The 24,687-nt window shown below is 41.5% G+C and overlaps 1 protein-coding gene across 1 annotated transcript; it reads left to right on the top strand.

Moving 5' to 3' along the window:
* Nucleotides 1-20,679: 20,679 nt before the first annotated feature.
* Nucleotides 20,680-22,758, top strand: LOC104597496 (zinc-finger homeodomain protein 11). The gene has a single exon (XM_010259078.3). It carries the CDS (start codon nt 20,961-20,963, stop codon nt 21,861-21,863), a length of 903 nt encoding a protein of 300 aa, XP_010257380.1. The 5' UTR covers nt 20,680-20,960; the 3' UTR covers nt 21,864-22,758.
* Nucleotides 22,759-24,687: the final 1,929 nt, after the last annotated feature.

Here is a 24,687-nt window from a genome sequence, read left to right as displayed (position 1 = left end):
AGCGAAAACCACAATATTTTACTTCACTCTGTCGGTCCTAATAAAAAGTTGACTCGGCTGAGCTAGCGGCGAGTCATTCCTACAAGTCTTGATTTCCCAATCCATTAAAACAAGCAATCAATGGCCGTTTATTGGTTTTCTATAAATAAATAATATCACTGTAAATATGACAAATTAATATACTAGTAAATAATAAATAAAAAACAAAAAATATCAATATTTACAGGGAAAAAGCATCCAATATTTCATCTTTCTGAGAATTTCAATTTTCAAGCTCCCAACTTCTTCAAATTAATATCATGCATTGCATTAACAAATCAAGGATTGCATGGCTCCGTAGGACTCGGTTAACTCAATCAGACTAGGTTAGAATTCCACTTAGCAATTTAACAGAGTTGAGACCTGGGTCAGAAATATTGATGCTTGTTAGTAGTGGCGGCCCTAGTGGCTGGCTGTTCCGAGATAGATAGATAGATATATAACACCACCACCAAAAAAAAGTGAAAACCAAAAAAAACAGAAAAATAGAAACGGCATACATGGAACTGTTGTGTTACTGGTTTCTATGCAAGCTGGGTTGGGTTGGTTCTGTTGTAAATTGCGTTCCCTTTTAGTTTGTTAATGAATCTCTTCAATTTACCAAAAAGGGGTCATATGTATTTCAAATATGTTAAACTTTTATTAAGATATTTCATTACATTAAAATGTGACAGTTTAGAACTAATTAACTGTATGCTCACTTTTCAATTTGCTACATCACAAGTGTTGTTATTTGTTATCAAATGAACTGATCAAGTGGAGGAATGGAAATGGGGAGAAGATTAGGTTTTGAATTGCCAATTGGGCTGATGTGGGTCCAATTCTAAATCTGATACCTCAACAGTTAGGACCATGTGGACTTAAATTTAAAACTTAACGTTCCGTTTGGAAAGAATACAAATATAAATATGTACAGTACAAATACATATAAAATATAAAGTTTTACATTCTACAAATTTATATTTTTACTCCTTCCAAATTGAGCCTAAGCATATGATTACTTAGCAGGGGGAAACTTGGAATCTGGGAAACATTAGGAATTTATTATCAATTGAAGCAATCCAATTTATTATTAATACTTACATTCTAGATAATCATCAAGAGGACAAAATTATATGGGCCTTATACCAAAAATGGAAAATTCACATTGAAATCAACTTCATGCATGAAAATCCCCTCGTCTGTGTTTTTCCCCTCTCTCTCTCTCTCTCTCGATCTCTGTTTCTCTTGAGATCTCTCGAGAGTCAACCCCCTTCTCTCTCTGTTTCTCCCCTTTTCTTTGTTTTTCTTTGGTTGATTTTTTTTTGCGGGCTTTTTGATAAGAGGTTCCAGTTTTAGTCTCCTTTCTGCAAAAATCACCGGTGGATTTGCCCCTTGTTTTGCCGTCTCTAGCGTTTTGGAAAGCAGTTTCAAATCTTCGGTGTCCTAGATGGCTATGATAGTGCTCCGACATCCTGGTTGTTAGTTTCAGATCTTCGGCATTTCGGATGGCAGTTATAATTCTCCAACGTTGTGGATGGACGTTACAGTTTTCTGGTGTTCTTTGGATGGCAGTTCATAGTCGGTAGTTCTTCGGTGTACTGGGTGGTAGTTACAGATGACGCCGTCTTTTGCGGTTTTTTTTTGGAGTGTTTGGAAGTTACGGTTCATGGCTTGTGGCTATGTAACCTCTTACGTCACTTTTCGTTTTAGTTGGTAATCCCTCTTGTTAGTTTGTTCGTCAATTATGGTGGTTCGGAGATGTACTTATCCAGTTTTGTTGGTGATGTTAAGTCATCTTACTTTGGTTGTAGAATTTCTTTTGATTCTCCTAAATCCATTTCTTTGTTTTGTTCTTATTGAAAATATATCTCTGATATTTACTTGGCCTTGTTGACATCTCTTTGTATCAATCTCTTGAATGAAGGAAACATGATTGAAACCTTCAAAAAAGAAAAAAAAGAAATCAAGCTTTTCATGTCATGATGAAGAGAAAGGTTGAAAAGGCTAATCACAAGGTTAACATTTAGCCTAAAATTAATTAAAATTTTTACATGAATAAAACTCCAACTAAATCTACACCGAGAAACCAAGGATGGGGCATCAACCCGGAATGCCATTATGCATAGAATCTACAGAATCAGTACAACATTTATGGTTTATACATACAATGCGGGGTAGCTAGACAAGTTTAAATAAATACTTGCGGATCAAATGGGTTACTGCCCAGACCTAAGTGAAAGATTCAACAAGTAGATTTTGAGAATTGGTGTCATTAGAAATACAGTTATGACTAGGGGTGAGCAAACGATTTATTCAGTAAAAAATCGAACTGAATAAATTCAAATTTTAAATGAAAAACCGAATTGAAACTAAAATACTGAAAAACTGAAATTTTTGGTTAAAATCGAATTTCAATACTATATATATTTTAATATATAATATATATTTTAATACATAATATAATGCAATATAATATATTTTATACATATTATATATGTATTATATGTTAATATATATATATATATATATATATATATATATATATAAATAAATAAAGTTTGGCTAATTTGGTTTTTTCAGTTAAACGAATTTCAAAACCTGAAAATTGATACTGAAACTGAAATTTTATGAAACTGAAAAATCAAACCAAAATAACAAAAAACCAAAAAAAATCAAAACCGAGATTTTCGATTCAATTTTTTGGTTTTAACCGAATAATACTCACTCCTAATTATGATCTTTTAGCTCAATTTGGAAGGAGTACAAATACAAATATATACAGTACAAATACATACTAAATACAAGGTTGTGCACTCTACATATTTGTTACTGAGCCTTTGGAACGTATGGAAATAAAGAAATAATCTAATTTACAACAATCATAGTCCTTGCCCTTCAACTGTGATCAATCATGCGACAATGGACCAAAGTTCCTTATCAATCTAACATTTTTCATCAAGTTGCAGGTTGAAGAGAAGTTCATCGTGTTAAATGGTGTCCTCTGGATGAAAGACAACTGAAGATAAATTTTGATGCATCGATCAAATCCATTGGAACGGGACGAACATGACTGGTTGGGTAGCAAGAGCCAAGAGACCACTTTGGCAGAATTCTAGGCTCAAGGAGTAATAAGCTAGGTAAATGTGAAATTCTAAAGGGCAGAAGGATTAACATCCAAAAATGCTATTAGAATGGCTTTAATTTAACATTGAGCATAAGATGATAGCATCATGGAAGGAGATCTTAAAATAATTGTTGAAGGCTTGAAGCCTCGAACCTCAAAGGATGCACCACATGAAGTATATATATATATATATATTGAGATGATTATCTAAGACACGAGGAAGATAATTAATTGAAAGAAGTGGAAAGATCATTAGAATTAAACATGTTTTACGTGAAGTTAATTGTTTGGTTGATTTAATTGTTGCTTAGTGGTAGATTCACTAGTAGTGACATGGCCAAGCAGTGATTGAGAGAATTATGCACGCTTGCCTTTCTTCCATTATTAAAAGAAAGAAAGGTATTTATATTTTAGTGCCCCTCCACACAAACACAATGCTTGCACACGTACAAATGCTACAACCAAGATTCCAAGAAATGCATCGATGACAAACAGTACTCTACTAGTAAACTAGTACAAGTCTATACTTTTCCAAGGAAGGTGGTAAACTACTTATCATTCTCTCCATCAATAGAAGAGATGGATGGAAGAATACAAGTCTATACTTTTCCAACCATTTAGAAGTTTATAATTTTTTTTTTTTTTTTTATGCAAAAGGATCCAGTAAAAAGGATACAAAAGGAGACCTCTGTTACAAAAGTAAGAGTGAGATCTTTGAGGGAGAGGTTGAGAGACAAAAAACTGAGTCCTATTCACATTTGCCCTTATTGCTATAGTATGGGTGGTGCTAGCATCCTTCCTATTTACATACAGTAAGTTTATATTATTAAAAAAAGGTAAAAAGATACTTAATATGATCCAACAGTGCCTGTTCATTCCATCTAATGTTTCCGGTGGCTCCCTTTAGCTTTTAATAGATTGTCTTTTGCATGGCGTTACTGATTCACAGCAAAATGAGTTTCCTTAGGCCTCTGATGACTGTCCAGATTTTAGCTTCTGTGGCGTTAATGGCATGTCATTGTTGTTCTTCTACAATACAAACATTGTGTGTATAAAATAATAAGTACAATCCTGTAGAAACTGAGCAGGTGTTTGTAACTCAACTATAACTAGAGAGTGTGAATTGAAGGAGAACTGACGGATAGGGAGGGCACAACCATTTAGAAGTTGCTCTTTGTAATAACTAACACCAGATGAGGCTATATATCTAGACTTTTGCGACTGAAGATCCCAAATTGGATCTGCACAAGGATGATAGATCAATAATTATTAAGGATAATCATTCATGGCAATTTTAATTTGAAAATTTGAATAAACTAAATTCTTTTCTTCTTCAAAATAACAAGATGCTCCAGCTATATTTCTGTCCCCTTCACAATGAGAACATTGTTTTACAGAAACAAGGATTAAATTTCATTGTAAAAGGAGAATTATAAATAAAATATTTCAGCCAGAAAAGAATTCTGTCAATTTTATAAGTTTGAAGAAATAGATGATTATGTGTGCTACCTAAAAGGGGTTTGGCTTTGAGGCCAAATAAAAAAGACTTTGGTGTAGTCCAGTGCAGTCTAGTCTAGTCTAGTCATTTCCTTGTAAGGGGAGCTTTCCATCTTTCTTTCTTTCTTTTCTGCCCATGGCATCATTTTTATCATTTTATGTTGGCCATATCTCAAAACATACTCTTTAAGTTTAGGTAGATGTCATCCCTACCAAATTGTAAACTTTGCTGTCTCAATTGTCTTTTCAAGTCATGGAACACTCGAACCTAACCTATGCAACTTTATTTTTGAATGAAGACTGTTGTAGTCTTTGTACTCAGAGCCTATAGGACTTTGGTAGGAAGGCCTAAGCAATAATTTGAAGATTAATGTTGCTACTTGCTAGGACTAGGAGGGTGCCCCTCATGAGAGCTATTAATTAAGTGCATGCTGTCCATATTAAATTAAATGAACACAACAGAGTTGCAATTACCTTGATATTTTGATTAATTGCTATGAAGCCAACATCCTCCTCCAAGAATATCCCATGTAAAATGTCATCCTTCTTCAATCTGTATGAATGGTTGTAGCATCTTAACAGAAGACGCAACTCTAGTATGCTCAATTTAGGGTCAGGATTGCAAGTTCTCAAACTTAAGCCTTGAAAATTTTGGGTTGACCAAGGTTTTTAATTTTGTGAGTTTCAATTTCATTTAGGCTGTGTTTGGTTTGTATAGGTTTCTCAACCTTTCCCTTCTTACGGTGAACAAAATTGTCTTCACTAGTTTTCATATGCCAATGAAAATTGAATGAAAGTTGGAATTTCATTGAAATTTCAATTATGTAACTAAAAATTTTAGTCAAAATTTATGAAATATTTAAAGATAAAGTAGGTAACTAGGTATACAAATATTTTTTTTTTTATAATTTCTTGATATCGTTATTGGAAAAGTATTACTAATCAGAGGAGTTTATGTTATGATAGGGTGCAAGTAAAAGAAATATAATTACATATATTACCATACATTACATATTACATATGATAAACAATTAATAATTAGCATTTTAATAAAATGTTTCGATGTTGAAAAAATTTATTTCATCTAACAATGAAATATCAAAATTTTATGCATTGAAACCTTATCAGTCCACTTAGGTAAGGCAGAACCATTTATTTATTTTTAGTTAAAATTTGAAACAACTTGTGATGGGTTATGGTAGGTTAAGTGGGTTTGGGAAAATGTTAGAAAAACTTGGTTCTAAAACTTTGTTTTTTCTCCCATGGAAAATAATTTTAAGTAACAATATTTTAAAATAAGTGCGAAAAAGAACTTTTTTTAGACTAGACCATTGGGTGCATTTAATTTAAAGGATGTTTATTGACATTGTTGATCACCCCCCAAGTATGCTTTGAATACGAAATGGTGAGAAAACCATGCTACCATAAACTCTAAGTACAAGAAATGAAGAGTGGAAATAACCAATTTTGTGTTGAATGCTTTCATGTATGCTAAAGTGTTAGGGTGTGGATATGGTCCCAACAAACCATTACAACCACATATTGGGAACATTTGAGATTGGATCTGCTCCTTACAAATAACATCACACCGACCTTAAAGGCACATCCCATCATGTATTGGAAACATCTATCATGTTTGTGTGTTATTATTTACAAAAGATGTTCCCAATATACGGTGGGATGTGCTTGTGAGGTTGTTGTGAGGTGCCCTCTGTAAGAAACAGATCTTAATTCGGAACATTTTGCCATAAAGGATAAGGGAGATATTCCCAATTACACTCCAGAATCCCAGATCTTCCTTGTACAATCTTTTCCGACATCCCTACCCACATCGAGGATGGGGGGATTATATACTAAAAAATGCAGTGTTGTGTTTAACCCATTCATGTCGTCATGCTAAAGGTTTTGAGTCTGGATTTAATCCCAACAACACAGTCTCAATAAGCCATTGCAGCCTTTCATCATGAACATCTCCATTGGTCCTTCATGGTGAGATGTACATAATGTACGGACATAATGGTTTGTTGTGATGAGATGTGAGCTCAAAGGGTTGAGGGTTCATCCAATGAATTCGAGTCCAAATCTCCTACTCACAAGAATTCTATTCACTTCTACCCACATAACATCACAACATACATGGAGAAATCCTCCTATATAGTATTATGCACGGAGAGATGTTCTCAATACACGGAGGTATGTATATTGTGGGTAAACGTGGATTGAATTATTATGGGCAGGAGATCTGGACTCAATGAATTCATATCAGTGTGTAACAGGAACAAATGTTTACGAAGACAATCGCAGGCTAAGACTGTCTAATCGCCAACAACATTGGCAACTTATCTGAGATCATTGAGAAGAAGAATTTTTCACACACCCCAAAAAAAGAACATCTATAAAATGAGAACATGACGGTGTTTGAATAAAAAAAACAAAACATTACATCAATTTGATTTAAAACATATTTACATCTTATTGGGATTGCATGCGATCATTGTTGTAGGAATCTTTTCTCAAAAAAAAAGTTTTTTTTTTTTCTTGATACCTAAACGGTTTTCGCTTTTATTGGGCCAGTTAAAATAAGGCGTAAAGCAACACTTATGCCTACCAAGGCGTAAAATAACAATTGAACCCGCACTCCACGATTCACATTTTGTGTGGGCCACATGTGGGTCGTGTCATGTCGACCTAGCATAATCCAATTTATAATTCTATTTGAATTTGCCCAATACTGGGGATGGGGTAGAAAAATTCGAGGATTTTTCATTCTCGATGAGGAGTGGGATGCCTTGCCCTGAATTCGCGTGACACTGGGAACAAGGGGGGATGGGGTAGAGTGTCTTGACTATGGGGCAGGGAAAGGGATGGGGTAACCCTGCCCTGAATCCACCACATTGTCATTTCTATATAATTGTTAATTATTAGTGGAATTAATATAAATGTTAGCTTTATAAAAATTATTAAAATTACTATGAATTATTAATAAAACTATATTTATTAAAAAATATTTGTTCATATTCAATTAACAATAAATATTTTTTATAAATCAACATTAAATGAAAAATAAAATTCTTAAATCTTTCAAAATTTTCTGTGCATTGCACGGGTCCCTGCTAGTAACCATTGAAAATTCATCAAAATCCAGTGGGTGATGAGTGATGGTGCACGATCTAGATACTCCTAGCTGGAAGACAATCTGAACTCCAGTTGCGCGGCGAGTTGGACTGATTTGCAAAATAGTAGATCAGAGAACCCGGGGTAGCTAACCCGGTGAGGTTGCTCTGATGCTTAAGTCAGTACTATACTATGGATGCGAGAATAATACTTGAGTGCTTGAATACTAGTGAGTAAAATAGTCACGCTTACCTTTGCCTTGGGGTTTTATATCCTTATATAATGGAGTAGTCGTGGGCCTTACGAAAGAACTCCGGGATCTTCGGGCTATGCGGATAAGATCTACTCCATTTTTGAAGGAGAGCAACGTGTTGATAAGGTTAATCGTCTACCTCTGATTCAGGCGGAGCTAGAATGAGTCTCATCGTGATCCGAGAAATTTGGGGTCCGTTGGGGAGGACTTTCGAGTCAATTACGTGGCGTTTCGGCTCTTTAGCCATGAACTGGTACTTCGGTTCTTTAGTCCCGAATTGGATTGGGTGTCAAGGTGTTTATATCCTGAGGTGGTTTTTGGGCCGAGGTGGCTGAACACCCGAGCTCTGAATGTTCCGGGCCGGGTTCGTTTGGCTGAGTTGTCACCCCTCGAGCAGATTGCATCTACGTGTCCCCTTCTTACTAGGTCGTACCAAATCACCCTTCATCAATTGCCCCCCACTCCCTGTGCCAAGGGTCTTGACCCGGTGCGAGGAGTTCATGATGAGTCCAGGTGGGTTTGGCACGAAGTCTAGGCGACTTGAAGGGCGAACCGCTGGTCGGACCTGTTCAATCATCTGAATCAACCACAAAGTGACCCAGGTCGCGTCTCAGTCACGCGCGGACGTCACACTGTTTATAAATTCTGCAGACGCCAAAAGGCACGCTCAACCGATTTCGTCCTCGGCATGCAGCCGGTTTTCATGGGAGCCATCCGATCGTACAGATCTCAATCGATGATTACTGAATGTGGTGGACTATAAATAGGGGGCCGAAGGGCCCATTAGCTTTGCCATAAGTCGTGTAATTGAGTTCTCCTAAGATCGCGTCTTCAGCTTGCCATTCTTTCCCTGTGTCCGAGGTCGTTATCGTCTTCTTTGGTGAGTTTGTCTTCTTTCACTAGTTGTTCCCTTTTCCTTTTCCTGGACAAAGTGTCTAGTGCTAGCATAGATAGGTTACTTAGTGACTCTGGCGAGGCCGGGGATGCCGAGGTGCAGTCCTCAGCTCCCGTCGTTGAGGCCAGCTCTTCGCTAGAGAGCTCCTCTTTAAACCTTTTAGGAGAAATGCCTTTACTTGATGTCAGGCCATCTCGGCTTGAGGAACCCAAACCTCAGGTAGAGCGGTTGACCTCCGGAGAGGGGGTCTCGTCTTCTACTTGAGGTCGGGATCCGGACAACTCCGGCCCTTCCACGATGACCTCAGACAGGCTGTTGTCCTTGATAGCTCGTTACCGTCTCCCTAACACTCTTGTTTTTAGCATTCCTTTGGGTCAGTACCCTTGGGTTCACGATCATTATGAACTCACAGTTTTTGAGGAGTAGCTCGTAGCTGGGCTACGCTTTTCGCTCCACCCCTTCATTGTAGAAATCATTAAGTTCTTTAACGTCACCATTGACCAGCTACGCCTGAACGCCATCTGTTCCATTGTTGGTACGATCTCACTTTTCCACGAATATAACTGACCTCTTACTTTAGACATCTTTAGCTCGATTTTTCCATTAAAAAGAGCTCTTCTTGCCTGCATGGGGACACCCGACAGAGCTACTATATCTCACCTTGCTCCGGGTTCAAGGTCCTGTTCGGTAACCCGAACAAGATATTGGCCTGGAAGAGGAGGTACTTCTTTGTTCGGAACCCTGAAGGATGGCCATTCCCGACTCACTGGCGAGTGGCCATTAAGGACCCCGGGGTGAGGCTGGATGTAGAGACTAGGGCGGTCATCCACTCTTGGAGGGACCTCGACCTTGAGATGGATGATTTTCTGGCCGAGGAGAAGCTTGCACGAGCTGGGCTGAGTCCTCCTGGTAGGCCTCCACCTCGGCACACACATTACCTCTCCTTTTTCCTTTCTGCACTTACTTCAGTTCGCAGCTAACTCTTTTTCTTCTCTCTTGCAGAAGCTATGACAGGTGTTGACGCCGCTAACCTTTTGAGGAGTGTTCAAAGGGGGAAAAAGAGAAAGGCTTCAAAGAGGTCCCGTCGAGAGGAGGCCACCTCTTTGGTTCCTGCCGATCCCGAGGTCGCAGCACCAGAGCCACCCTCTACAAAGCTCCCAGGGGAGGAGGTACGTCCCCAACCCCCGGTTGTTGACTTGGACGAGGATCAGGATGAGGGTACCCCACCTCGCAAGCCCGAAGGTACTTCGGTTCCCAAGCCTCGGTCCCCTTCAGCAAAGGAGAGTATAATGACTCCGAGGCACGGGCTCCTTAAGAGCAAGGATGCCGTGTTTCCTATGGAGGTCGCGGAGTGGGTTGACATGCCAACAAGTCAGTTCGGAGGGAGGCCAGCCTCCTACTGTATGGTAGTAAGTAACCTGCCCCTTCATTCACTTTCTTATTCTTCTGTCAATGACACTTACACTTGCTTTCTATTATTTTAGGTGAACTCCGCTATCCACTCGCTCGTCTACCAATCTGAGATCCGCTTGAAGTGAGCTCGGGAGGCTGAAGAGAACGCTTGAAAGCTTTATCACGAGCTGGATTTAGCTCGGGGTGACGTTCTTAGAGCCAAGAATGGAGATTGGAGCCAGGAGGGGCTGATCCTAGTGCTAACGGAGGAGAAGAAGAAGCTCAAGAAGCTCAAGGGGGAGAAGGAAGCTCTCCTCCAGGAGAATGAAAACCTTGAGGCGATAATCAAGGAGTGCGCTGAGATCTTCGAAACTGCCATTTAGGAGGCGAGGATTCAAGAAAGAGATCATGCCATCAAGGAGTTCAAGGAGTCCCCTGAGTTTCACGACCTCCAAGTTGAGTATGGCTCTGGCTCATACGAGTCGGGCTTTAAGCTTTACAAGTGGTTGATGTGGCAGAAATTTCCCGACGTTGACTTTGGATCTATCTCCATGTCCACCGTTACTCCTGAGATGGCGAAGGAGGCTGACAAGGAACCTGACTCCTCCATGGGAGAAAGCGATGACAAACTTCTCGAGGCGAGACCGTCAGGGGAGGCAGGCCGAGATGATGTGGAGGACCACATGGAAACTAACCTACCTGCTGGAGGGGATTCTTGGCAGATCTGATGTTTAAACAAGCCTCTTTTCTTGGATCCCCCCCCATATAGTGTATGTCTCGGGCCTCCGAGCCCGGTTTTAGTAAGCATGTACTCGGAACCTTTATGTTAATGAAATATAATGATTCAAAAAGTCTTATGCAAAATCTTTCTAAAAAATTTTTTTCTAAGTGTTGGTTATCCTGAAGTGCCAGACTAATGAGCTAGACTCCAAGTGGGATTAACCTTGCATCGCCGAGGTGGATAGACAATGTAGGGTATGCACCTGACCAGTCTATGCACAGGCTACTTAAAGGCAATTGGTTATCCCAAAGTACCAGTCTAGCGAGCTGGACTCCAGGTAGGAACAACCCTTGTGTTTGTTGTGCGTCGAGGTGGATAGACACTATAGGGTATATACCCAACCTGTCTATGCACGAGCGACATAGTTGCCCAAGCCGAGGTGGCGATTGGGGATCGTTGCGCCTATGCCCAAGAGGCGACTAGGACTTGTCTGCCTATGCCGAACAGGAGAATAGGGCTTGTCTGCCTATGCCGAAGAGGTGACTAGGACTTATTGTAGTTATCAGCTCGGCACCATAGCCCTTAGGCTTCTGGGAGTGACTCACAGTCCTCTCTCCAGTCAATCGTCTTTTTTTATCAGTCCAGTAGTCGCATAGAGAAATTTTGCCTTGGAGTCACAGGCTCATAAGTAGTACCTTCTTAGGTTATCAATATTCCATGCTCGAGGTACCTGCTTCCCTTCCAAAGTCTCAAGCTCGTATCCCCGAATACCCGCTTTACATGGTATGGACCTTCCCAATTTGGTCCGATCTTACCTACACCGGGCTCAGGTACCATAATTTTTGAAGAACCAGGTCGCCGACATGGAACTGTCGCTTTCTGACCTGGGCATTATAGTACCGAGCTACTTTCTACTGGTAGGCTGTGGTCCGAATGTAGGCCAGGTCTCGCACCTCCTCTACCAGGTCCAAGTTGGTATGGAGCTCATCATCATTTGTTTCCTTATCATAAGCCTCCAATCGTAATGTGGGTACCTCGATCTCTGCCGGAATCACCACCTCTATGCCATATGTGAGGTTGAAGGGGGTCTCACCCGTCGTAGTCTTGATAGTAGTTTGGTAGGCCCAAAGGACATTGGGCAGTTCGTCTACCCACAATCCCTTGGCTCGAGTTAAGCGAGCTTTTAGTCCATGAAGTATCGCCCTGTTAGTTACTTCTACTTGTCCGTTCGCTTGGGGGTATGCTACCGAGGTAAAATTTTGCTGAATTCCCATCTCAGCACACCGGTTTTGAAACTTAACATCTTGGAACTGCTTCCCATTGTCGGATATCAACACTTGGGGTAGTTTGAATCGGCATACTATGTTTTTCTATAAGAAATTCTGTATGTTGCGGGCTGTGATCGTTACCAAGGGTTCGACTTCCACCCACCTTGTAAAATAATCTACTGCTACAACCAAGAACCTCCTCTGACCTGTTGCTGGCGAGAAAGGACCAAGGATGTTGATTCCCCACTGCACAAAGGGCCATGGGTTGGTGAGGTATTTCAAATCAGCAGCAGGTTGGTGGTGGATGTTGGCATGCCTTTGACACTTGTCAAACTTTTTGACGAGCTCGAGTGCATTTGCCTTCATTGTTGGCCAATAATAGCCTTGCCTTAACACTTTCTGTGTGAGGGCTCTGCCCCCCAAGTGTCCACAACACAAGCCTTCATGAGTGTCGCGAAGTACATGCTCAGCTTCTGAGGGTCGCAAGCAACGCAGGTAAGGGAGTGTGAAAGATCTTCTGTACATCTATCCATCTATGAGGATGTACTTGGCTGAATGGCGCTCTACCCTCCGAGCCGCATTGTATTTTGCAGGTAGGGTCCCGTGGAGTAGATAACTCGCAAGTGGGTCGATCCTGCTTGGTTCTGCTTGTGACACGGGAGCGACCTCTTCTGCTCCCCCGAGAATGCTAGGCCGAGGTAAGTCCTCTATGTATAGTGTTACTGCTCGTGCTAGCTAGACATGACAAGGCGTCGGCCTTAGCGTTCTCGGACCTCGGAATTTGTCTGGTAAAGCAGGAGACAAAGCTGCACAGGATCTCTCTGACTTTGGTCAAGTAAGTTGCCATAGTGGGGTCACGGGCTTCGTACTCACCAGTGACTTGGTCGACCACTAGTTGTGAGTTGCTACATATGATGAAGTGCTTTGCTTTCATTTCCCTTGCTAAGGTTAGCCCATCGATCAACGCTTCATATTTTTCTTCGTTCGATGCCTCGAATTTGAACAGGAGAGCATACTCCAACTTCACCTCACTTGGGCCGTACAGTATCAGTCTTGCACCACTTTCCTAGTAGTTGGACGAGCCATTGATGTGGAGGATCCAGGTCTCCTTCTCCTAGGTCGGTTCCACTCTGACTGGGGTTGGCTTTGCACCGGTTGATGCTCCCGTCGTGTGAGCGAGCTCGATCAACTCGGGGGTCACTACGCCGAATGTGCACTATGCTACAAAATCTGCCAAGACCTGAGCTTTGACTACTGGTCGAGGCTCATACCGGATATCGTATTCGCTCAGCTCGATAGACCACTTCATTAATCTTCCAGACACCTCGGGTTTGAGCAGAATCTGCCTCAGGGGTTTATTGGTGAGAACAACGATAGTATGGGCTAGGAAGTACGGGTGAAGATTTTGAGCTGCTATGATCGGTGTGTATGCTAGTTTCTCGATCTCCGGATATCTAGTTTCTACATCCTGCAAAATTTTGCTAACATAGTAGGTGGGTCGTTGAACCCGACCTACTTCTTTGATTAGTACCGAACTAACCACTTCATCGCTCGCAGAGAGGTATAGTTTTAACACGTCCCCTTCTTCGGGTCGAGTTAAAATTGGGGCGGTACCTAAGTACCTTTTCGGCTCATCAAAAGCGAGCTGGCATTCTTCAGTTCAATCGAAGTCCTTGCTCTTTTTTATAGCTTTAAAAAAGGGTAGGCACTGGTATGCCGATTTATAGATGAAGCGGCTCAGGGCGGCTATCCGGCTAGCCAGCCTCTAGACCTCTTTTATTTTACGAGGTGGTCTCATATCTAGAATCGCTTTTATTTTGTCCAGGTTGGCCTCGATGTCGCGTTGGTTGACTATATAGCCAAGAAATTTACCCGAAGTGACTCTGAAGACGCATTTATTGGATTTAACTTCATGTTATATCTTCGTAAAATTTGAAAAACATCTTTTAAATCATTCAACAAAGAATTTGAAAACTGGGTCTTCACAACCATGTCATCAACATAACATTCTACTTTATTGCCGATTAACGGCTCGAAAATTTTATTTACAAGGCGCTGGAATGTTGCCCCAGCATTTTTCAATCCGAAGGGAATGACCATGTAACAATATAACCCATCAGTTATGAAAGCGGTATTGTCTTCGTCAGCGGAATCCATCCTAATCTGGTTGTAACTGGAATAGGCATCCAAGAAGCTCAACAACTCATGCCCTGAGGTCGCGTCCACTAGGCAATCGATCTTGGGCAACGAGAAGCAGTCTTTTGGGCAGGCTCTGTTCAGGTCAGTGTAATCGATGCACATGCGCCATTTGCCATTGACTTTTTTCACCCAAACAGGGTTAGCCACCCAACTCGGGTAATGGACTTCCCTGATGAAGTCTGCCGTGAAGAGCTTCCCCACCTCTTCATCGACTACCCTCCAACGTTCCGGGGCGAGGTTGTGTTTCTTTTGCCTTATTGGCCTAACTAAAAGGTCGGTATTAAGTTTGTGAGTTTTAATTTTTGGATCAATCCCAGGCATCTCTGCCGCGGACCAAGAAAAAATATCTAAATTTTCAAGTAAGAAACTTACTAGTTGGGTTCGAAGTGGTTCGTTGATTGAGACACCGATCTGAAGAGTTTTGGCTGGTTCAACGGCAGAGACTGGTATGTGGACCATCTCTTCTTTCGGGGAAGCTCGTTCGTCAGTATACTCCACTGGTCACTCGAGCTCGACATCCTCTACCATCTTTGCTTTTCCGTTTAAGGCAGCCACGTAGCACTTGCGGGATTCGAGCTGGTCACCTCTAACGAATCCCATTCTGTAATCAGTTGAGAATTTCATCACTAAGTAGTAAGTGGATACTATCGCACGTAAAACATGCGTGATAGGCCGACCTACTATTGCATTGTAGGGGGAGGGATTCGTGACTACCAAGAATGTGTGCTCAAATCGCACAATGTTTGGCCACGTGCCGGCTTCCACGGGTACTGTGATTCGACCAAGAGGTTTGACCTCCTCATCGCTGAACCCTATCAAAGGCGTATTTACCGGTTTCAAGTCGCTCTGCTGTAATTGTAATTTGTCAAAGGTCTCCTTGAAGAGTATGTCTGTTGAGCTGCTTGAGACCACCAAGATGCATTTTACCTCGAAGTCATTAATCCTTAGCTTCACCACTAAAGCATCCTCATGACGGTACTGGATTTCGCATGCATCGTCCTCAGTGAAGTAGATCGGTTCTTCGAGCTGATGTCACTTTGGCGGGCTTTCACCTTCGTTCTCCCATTCGTGGACCGAGGTCCTCCTATCTGCCAATGTACATCCAGCGATGATGGACCCGCCGGTGATCATGTTAATCACCCCGCGGACTAGTCTTTCCTCTGGCAACTGTCGCGGTGGTTGCTCATTTTTCCTGCTGACCTCGGAGCCATTCCTCCTCTGGTCCCCCTGTTGATCTTCCTGTCGGTCTGCTTGCCCCCTCTCTTCTCGCAATATGTAATTCTTCAGATACCTGTGGCGGATAGGTTCCTCGATCTCGTTGCGGAGATTCCTACAATTCTCCGTGCTGTGTCCACGATCTCGGTGGAAATGGCAGTAGACATTCGGGTTTCTTGTTGTCGGGTCTCCCCTTAACCTGGGAGGCCATTTGACGAAGGAGGAATCCTTAGTAGCCATTAAGATCTCTCATCGCTTAGCATTCAAAGGCGTATAGCTCGTTCTCTCCACAGGTAGGGTCCTGGAGCGCCAACTTGGCTTGTGAGTGCGCGAGGGGGACCGACTTCTTGACTTACTTCTCTCTCTTCCTCTTTTTTGGCGGTGGATTGTCCATTCTCGTTCCTTCATTCTCTCTTTTCCCCTTTTCTAGCAGTGGATTGTCGATCTTTTGGTTGATCTCCTCCTCGGTACCGATGAACTGATCTGCTAACTTGAGGAATTCGGTGATATCTTTCGGTTTGTTAGCTTGCCAGTTGAACTCTTTATGGGTGATTCCTTTCTCTGCAAGCAAGTATTGTTGAAGCGCTTTATATAGCTTCTAATTGATTCTCCTTCCCTCTAAACCACGTTCAGAAGGCTTTCTTGTGACTTTGGGCACCTCTTGCTGGTAATGAAGTGCACAGTAAACAGGTCGGCAAATTGGGACCAGCTTTTGATGGAGCCCGGCGCGAGGTTCCGATACCAAGTTTTGACTACCCCCTAAACGTAGTGAAAAAGGCTACACACATGTAGGACTCGTCAGCCCCAGCTAGGTGCATCTAAGACTAGAAGGAATCCACATGATCGTTGGGGTCAAACGACCCATCATACTTGTCTAACGGGGGCACCTTGAAATCTTTCAGCATCGGAGTTGCTAAGAGCTCGGGAGACAGAGGAGATGACCGGAAAAGTAATGGAGGCGCAATCTTCGTAGCCACCGAGCTCACTTCTTCCTTTTCTTTGGTTTGCTTTGCTTGCTGACTTGGCTTCACCGATGGATTGTTTCAGGTCGAGGAGCGGTGTGGCTTGCGATGTCGCCGCTACTGCTTCTTCATCGGCTCGGCGTTGGTACTGCTGATTTTGGTCTGGTCTGGTATTTCGGCATCACTACAGACATTATCGTGAGGTAGATCCTAGTTCTTTCTTGCTAGGTTCTCTTGGTTGTGGGGTTCGCACTGGTTATCGCAAGGGACGGAGGGATCCTGCCTTGAGTTCGCACCTTGAACTCCGGGCTGGCTATTATCTCCTCATGAGCCGTCATTTTCTTGCTGGGAGTGCCAAGGAGGATTGGCCCTGTTGAGTTGACTATCCCCGAACCAGTTTCTAAAATTTCCTTGCGAGACTGGAGGAGTGTGCTGACTGTCTCTCCTCCTACAGGGCGAAACCTGACCCTTGGGAGGAATCGGTACTTCCAAGCCGATTCGAGGTTTGGTCCTGATGCAACCCTGGGTGTCGGGGTGGAATCGGTTGCAGTGGTGGGAACTGCTGCCGATACTGCAGGTACAGATAGTAATGTTGATACTATTGGAATTGTTGGACCCGTTGCATCTAGATCTGTATTGTCCAGACGCACTGAACGAGGCCAGGGAATTGGGAGTGCCCGATTCTAGGAGGAACCACAGATGGCTTGGAGAAAGTCGCGCCCACTGGGGGAAGCGGGACACTCACTTGCATAGTGCCCTACGGTACGGACAGTGATGGGACTCCTGACACTGTAAGAGGAATAGTAAAACGACCAATGCATACCGTAGAACCTTGAGGGAAGGTTGATTGCTGATCTTGCCCCCCGATGACGTTCATCTCGATACTTTTTCCGGTGTTGCTGAAAGAGTCCATTGGGATAAGTAAAATTTCAACTAAAGTTGGGACGACCTTTCGATCGTTTCCCATAGACGACACCAATTGATGGTGCGCGATCTGGATACTCCTAGCTGGAAGACAATCCGAACTCTAATTGCACAGTGAGCTGGACTGATCTGTTAAATAGTAGATCAGAGAACCCGGGGTAGCTAACCCGGCGAGGTCGCTCCGATGCTTAAGTCAGTATTATATTGTGGATGCGAGCTGAATACTTGAGTGCTTGAATGCTAGTGAGTAAAATAATCACGTGTACCTTTGCCTTGGGGTTTTATGTCCTTATATAATGGAGTAGTTGTGGGCCTTACGGAAGAGCTCCGGGATCTCCAGGCTGTGCGAATAAGATTTGTTCTGTTTTTGAAGGAGAGCAATGTGTTGATAAGGTTTATCGTCTACCTTCGATTCAGGCGGAGATAGGATGAGTCTCGTTGTGATCCGAGAAATTCGGGGTCCGTTGGGGAGACCTTTCGAGTCAATTACGTGGAATTTTGACTCTTTAGCTCCGAACTGGTACTTTAGTTCTTTAGTCCCAAATTGGAATGGGTGTCAAGGTGTTTCTACGCCGAGGTGGCTGAACATCCGAGCTCCGAATGTTACGGGCTGGGTTCGTTTGGCTGAATTGTCACCCTTCGAGCAAATCGCGTCTACATGTCCCCTTCTTACTAGGTCATGCCAAATCACCCTTCATCAATGAATAAATTACGCCTTAGTATAAATTGTAGGAGATTAGGACTAGGATCTAACTGTGGACCACCTAGAGTAATCCCTCAATGGTAACCCTAAATGAACTTGACTTTTAATCTCTCTCACACACACACTTATATATATACTGCAATCAAAAGTTCTATATAAATATAAAATATCTTAAATTCACGGGGATATGTAATTGCAAGTCTATGAAGAGTTTTTGTTTGCAGGTAATCCCATTTTGCATATAATGCTACCCCCACACCCTTACCTAGTCTTCAAACCAATCCAATTCAATATTTTTTTTTGTTTGTTTTCTTTTGGGGCATTCTTTTTTTGGGTTTGGAGAGGAGGCGAAAGTTGGTCAATGGGAATTCTCATTGTACTTTGTATATTATTCCCAAACAAATTATTAGTGTTTTCAATCCGCTATTGACCTAGCCGGTCAAATCGTTCAAACCGTCACCAACAATGATTTTGGGCCCGATTCAGTCAAGACCTGTCAGATGATTAAAAACCATTAACTTGATCAAGAACTATTCAACCTAGACGGTTTAACCGTTGACCTATTCGATCCGGTCACTAGTCATGGGTTGCACACTCAATGCATGCAAACTTTTAGAGGCCATAACTTTGCACTTCAATGTCCAATTAGGGTGTTTTTTATTTTTTTTGATTGAGTAACTTTTTGAAATCTATGCATCCAAGGGGCCATAGGCACCTTGCCTTGTTATTTTCATGAAAAAATCCCCTTTTTGGCCTCAAATTACAATTTTTAATATTTTTTATAAATAAAAGAAATTAAAAATGGATTAAAAACATAATTTAAATACAAAAATACATATAACATATTTAAAACATATTTATATATTATTTAATGATAAAATATATACTTATATATATGTACGTATGTATATAAGTAATTATACACCTTAAATACACATGGGTGGTCGACCCATTTGACCCAAACGGTTGAACCGATGACACGCGACCCCGAGGCAAAAACGGTTCGACCACCTGATCGGTTTTTAAAACATTGCAAATTACCCTGCTTCAGCCGGTATTCCCTGTCAAATAAAGTCAAATTTGAGAATTAAAAATAAATCAGAATTTATATTTACCAGCGCAAATGAAAAGTAAAAAAAATAATAAAAAGTATCCATAAAAAAATTCGCTCAGAAGGTTGGTAGTGCCAAACGGGTGGGTTTTTCTGATAGATGCCAAATGGGTGGATCATAGTAGAGTGTAGAGAAGAGTATCACCACAAGGGTGCGAGTTCCAATGCTAGTGTATATGCACATATATCGATGTTTGAAGCCCCAACCCAGCTACGCTCATTGCATGATTGAGATGATGATGATGTCATCCTCACCGTGCATGATATCCAAGCTTTGCTTTTGTTTTCGTAGTCTGTGGTTTGAATTGCTTCGTAGTCTGTGCATTCGACGGTATTCGTACCAAGCCTAGTCAAGCAGCTTTGTGGTGCGTAAAGTACTCTATCGCTTCTCTAACGAGCAAATATAGGCCAGACCGAACACACCACCCAATTATATTACGACAAAAATAACCTGAACAAAAGTCTCATCTCTTATGGAAGCAGTGCACGCAATGTGTAACAAGATGGGCTGAATTACCACGTGTCACACAGTCTGCGCTTTTTATACCACGTGGCAGCACGGCAGCTGTTCCACGTGGGCCTGTTTTATTAGCCTGTCAATATGAAATCGCGATTAATTATTATTATTTTTTAGGGGCATTTCTGTCCTAATAAAAAACGGATTTTTCACTCTAATAAAAAACGGATTACTTGTACGAAACATACACAATCAGAATGATACATACATCTTCAAAAAATTTACAAGACGTGACAAATTGACAAAAAGGCCACTCCATTTTTCAAAAGTTTTTTTATTTGTCCGAAAACAAATAAACCGGTCGAAATTTTCTAAAAACAGAAGGGTCCCAGGTCTCTCTCAACTTCTCAAGTCTCAACCAGACAACCAATTGCTAGTTTCTGGTCATAAAACTAAAAAAGTAAAAAAAGAAAAATAAAAAATAAACGGTTGTTTATTACTGCTATCAAAGAAATCAAATTCAGAACCATGCGGGTGCAGAAGGTGGATTATTTCTACTTCGATTAATTACAAAACAAAAAGTAATTTTATTGGTTTAAATGTTTAATCTCACATCATGTAATATTAAATAATACTACCGGGTCAACGCGGTCATCGAACGAGGGGAACTCGTTCTGCAGGCTTAATGGAGGGCTGTGACAATATTAACTCGTGCGAATGCACGAGTCAATCGACCGAGTTTAGGTAATAAATATCTGAGACACGAATTTATTGCAAATTTACACCACATCTAACTTGAAGGGTTGAGAAACTTAACCAGAGATTAGAACCAGGGTTGAAAACTAGTGTTTAAGAAGGACACTTGTATAGTTGTGTTCTGTATTCCCGTCATCCACAAAGCCCAGATTTTTTCATCACTCATCACTGATCATCATCATCGTCGTCATCATCAACATCTCTCTCTCTCTTGTTCACCATCCTCCCTTCCCCATCTTTGTTCTCTACCTTCCGACCGTTTCTCACGAAGGAGAAGGCCCTCCTTTACCCATCCACCAAAACCCTAACTCTCAAAGCGTCTACAAGTCCAGCTTAAATGTTCCAACCATGGACTTAGCCACCGATACAACCCCCAACAGCACAAGGAAAACCCAGGAAACCGACGGCGAGACACCATCTCCGACCCAACCAGCCAAGCTCAACGAACATCACATTTCCAAGCCTTTATCCTTCTCCAACGGCGTACTCAAGCGCCACCACCACCAGAATCACACCCCGACCACCCCTGCGGCGGTGGTTAGTTACAAGGAATGTCTCAAGAACCACGCGGCAAGCATAGGAGGCCATGCCTTAGATGGGTGCGGAGAGTTCATGCCCTCCCCATCTGCCACCCCAACCGACCCAACTTCCCTAAAATGTGCTGCTTGCGGTTGCCACCGCAACTTTCATCGCCGTGAACCTGATGAGGGTACCCACACGGTTGACTATCATCACCAGCAACTGCAGCACCATCCTCACCAACCCATAGTAGCTCGCGGCAGGAGCCCAAATTCAGCCTCCCCGCCACCTCTCTTGTCTTCGTACTACCCATCTGCACCCCACATGTTGCTAGCACTGAGCACCGGCTTATCGGGTGCGCCGGAAAATCATGTGAGCACCACTGCGGCAGCAACAACAGCCGCGACGGTAACGATGACGACAACAAACCCAAATGGAAGAAAGCGGTTTCGGACGAAATTCAGCCAGGAACAGAAGGAGAAGATGCATGCGTTCTCAGAGAGGCTCGGGTGGAAGATGCAGAAGACTGACGAAGAGGTAGTGGAGGAGTTCTGCAATGAGATTGGGGTGGGGAAAGGCGTCTTGAAGGTATGGATGCATAATAACAAACATACTTTCGGCAAGAGAGACGCAAATGGAAGTAGAAGTAGCCCAGACACCAACCACAACCACAGTCACCACAATGATAGTAGTGCTCATGTTACCACTAATGGTTCTTCCTCATCATCCTGAACCTTTTCCTTTTTCTTCTTGTTGTTATTGTCCAGAAACTATTAGAATGAGAGGGACTAGTTTTTTTCCTTCTTTTCTTTTGGTGATTACTGAATACTTTTGTTCAATTCTAGAAGAGAAGAAGGGAAGAGTAAAACAGAAAAAAAAAAGGGAATTTATTTTGGAATTCAATTGTGGTTTACTTTTTTTTTTTTTTTCAGTTTTATTAAATCTGTTGGATTTATGAGATGGGTGTGTTGGGTATTTCTCGATTTTCAGTTTTCTATTGATTCCAATTTATTTACAAGTTTTGTTAACTCAATTCTTGATAAGGATATGTCCTGGGCTTTTGGTATTTCCCATTTTGGTCTTCGTTTTATTACACAAAAGAAGAATTTTTTGAAATGCGTTTTGTGGGAAATTTTTGGTGAAAGATTGGTTGTGTTCTTGGAAACTTCATCGTTTCTTTTGTTCATTTTCTTCTTGTTTCCATCGTTAATAACTCCCTTTTCTGAAACAAATAAAAGTTGAGACACATATAGATACACAAACAGAACGAGAGAGAGAGAGAGAGAGAGAGAGAGATTCAAATTTAAGTTTATAATCGTTTAATTTATGTCTCTTATTTTCTTTATTAGGGAGGAGCACAAATTAGTAGCAGAATTTTTCTTTCTTGAGTTATTAATTATTTTTAATCTACTTTGATTGGGTGAAGCTTGAATGCTTAACAATCGTTGTAACCTTACAAATTGTTCTGCCTTGATTCTTCTCCTCCATTTCTAGTAGCAATTCAATTGGTTGCTACAGTTTGGATTTTCTTTTGTTTTTCTTTCTCATGTTCTTTGGTATTTGATATTATTTTGCTCTGTTCAATGCCATCATTTTCGACTGTCCAAATTGAGAGACTGTACCTCTATCAATGTTGTCAACTCCCATCCAACTTGCTCCATTTATTTGGTTTCATTTCTCTTTTTCTTTCCTTGAGTGCACAGTGTTTTTAATTTGTTCCGGTTTCTATCTATTTGGTGCTTTCAACAATTCTACTATACTATACAATCATGTCGGGATAAATGGAGTATGGGAGGTTGGTGGAGGTAGATTTGGGAGAAAAGAAGGGAGAGCCCTCAAATCTGTTTGAAAATTTATTGTCTGATGATGATGAACAGTGGTATTTAATGAATTCATCAGTTTCCTCCTGCAAACTGCAAAGTTGATTTGGTCTTCGCTTCCTTTTAACGGAAGCAAGCAAGAACAGTGTACACCTTTCCTCCTTTTAGTTAGGTCTGGGAGTTGGATTTCCTTCGTATTATTTAGTCTTGCTTTATTTTTTTCGTTTCTTTCTTTGCGGTGGTGGGGGTTGTGGTTGTCATTGTTGACGTGGTTCTAACTTCTAAGCTTCTCTTAATCACACGTTAAACTGTGTGCTAATTAAATGTGTTTAGCCGAAGCTGAGACACAGAGCTCGCCTCACTCACGTGTAAGTTGTAGCTTGAAGGGACCGAAGAAACAAATCCGAACTCTATCATTTTTTTTTTTTTTTTAATTAATGGGTTTACAAATACGCTGTGGACACGACTTTTGCTATCCTCCATACTGTTTGGCCGTACAGGCGGGGCCCATGTGGCAAAGCCGTATCAACTCGATCCCGACGGTACCTTTTTATTATTTGTGTAAATTAATTTTCTGACCAATTGAAAGCATGGGATTCCTTTTCTTTCGGGTGATGGTCAACCTGCGCCTGGCCCATCAGTGCCTGGGGAGGGAGTGGGCTTACCACTATTTCTTCTGCCCTTCATAAGTTTCTAGGACCTGTCAGTCAGTCCGCTTCCGGAATGGGGTCCATATGGCATTAGGAAGACCAGGGCCCACAAAGTGGGTTGTATTGTATTTGTCTCCCTCGAGTTCACATCGGGAGATGTTCCCAATACATGAGTCCCGCCTTAGAGGTACATAGTTTTTACTTTTTACTTCTTACTACCCTAAAATTTACTGTTTGTTTGCATTGCTTTTTCTTTTCCCGTTTGAAAAGACCCTACCCTCTGTTTAGGGTTTTGGACGGGCTACAGTAGATGAGTGGACAGACAAAAAATACCATAAGGAATGGATGTCCCAGGCCTTAACTAATTCGTATTCTAGTCGGACCTCTCTTATGTGCTTCTAGACGAGCAAGGCTGGCTGTGATAACTGATAAGGTTCTACGTAAGTATTTAAAAGCATTGGACCCGCATCTTTTACGGTGGGGCACTGGGGCTGGCTATAAATTTATTACTGGCGTTCAGTTAGTCCGAATTTCTTCTAGACTGGACTATGTTGACGATGACTGATGACTTTGACGATAGTGGAGCAGCTCATTAAAAGGTGACCCTGTGCTGATCCTTGTTGGGTTCTTTACAAGATGTTTGGCATCAATGCTGATTCTTCACACCTGATTTTTTAAAAATCAGCGATTTTTGAAAAAAGCACCCTTTTTGATTATTTGGTATCATTTCCTCCATGCCAGCTGATTTTTTTTCAGTTTGACATTGATTATTAAGAGTGATTATTCCATGTGCCACACTGTCATAATTTAGATACCATCTAACGGTATAAATGGTAGATCCACATCTAATGGTCTAAATTATGTATAATAGTATTTCTGCAGAAAAGTTCTCCATAAATATAGAAAATAACAGAAAAATTCAGACTTTTTGTAAAAAAAATAGCAGATTTTTACAGGAAATTGCAGAAAATAACAAAACCTTGTGGAAAATAATAAAAATTAGATTTTTATTGCAAAAATTTGTATAATGTTCCAGAAAATTGCAAAATTTTGGTCAAATAGCAAAATTAGCAATTTTTGCAGAAA

The sequence above is a fragment of the Nelumbo nucifera genome, chromosome 3 (assembly GCF_055504915.1).
Source record: "Nelumbo nucifera cultivar China Antique chromosome 3, China Antique-T2T, whole genome shotgun sequence".
NCBI lineage: Eukaryota > Viridiplantae > Streptophyta > Magnoliopsida > Proteales > Nelumbonaceae > Nelumbo > Nelumbo nucifera.
Note: the sequence above shows the minus strand (reverse complement) of the source record. Positions and strands in the feature narration are given on the sequence as shown.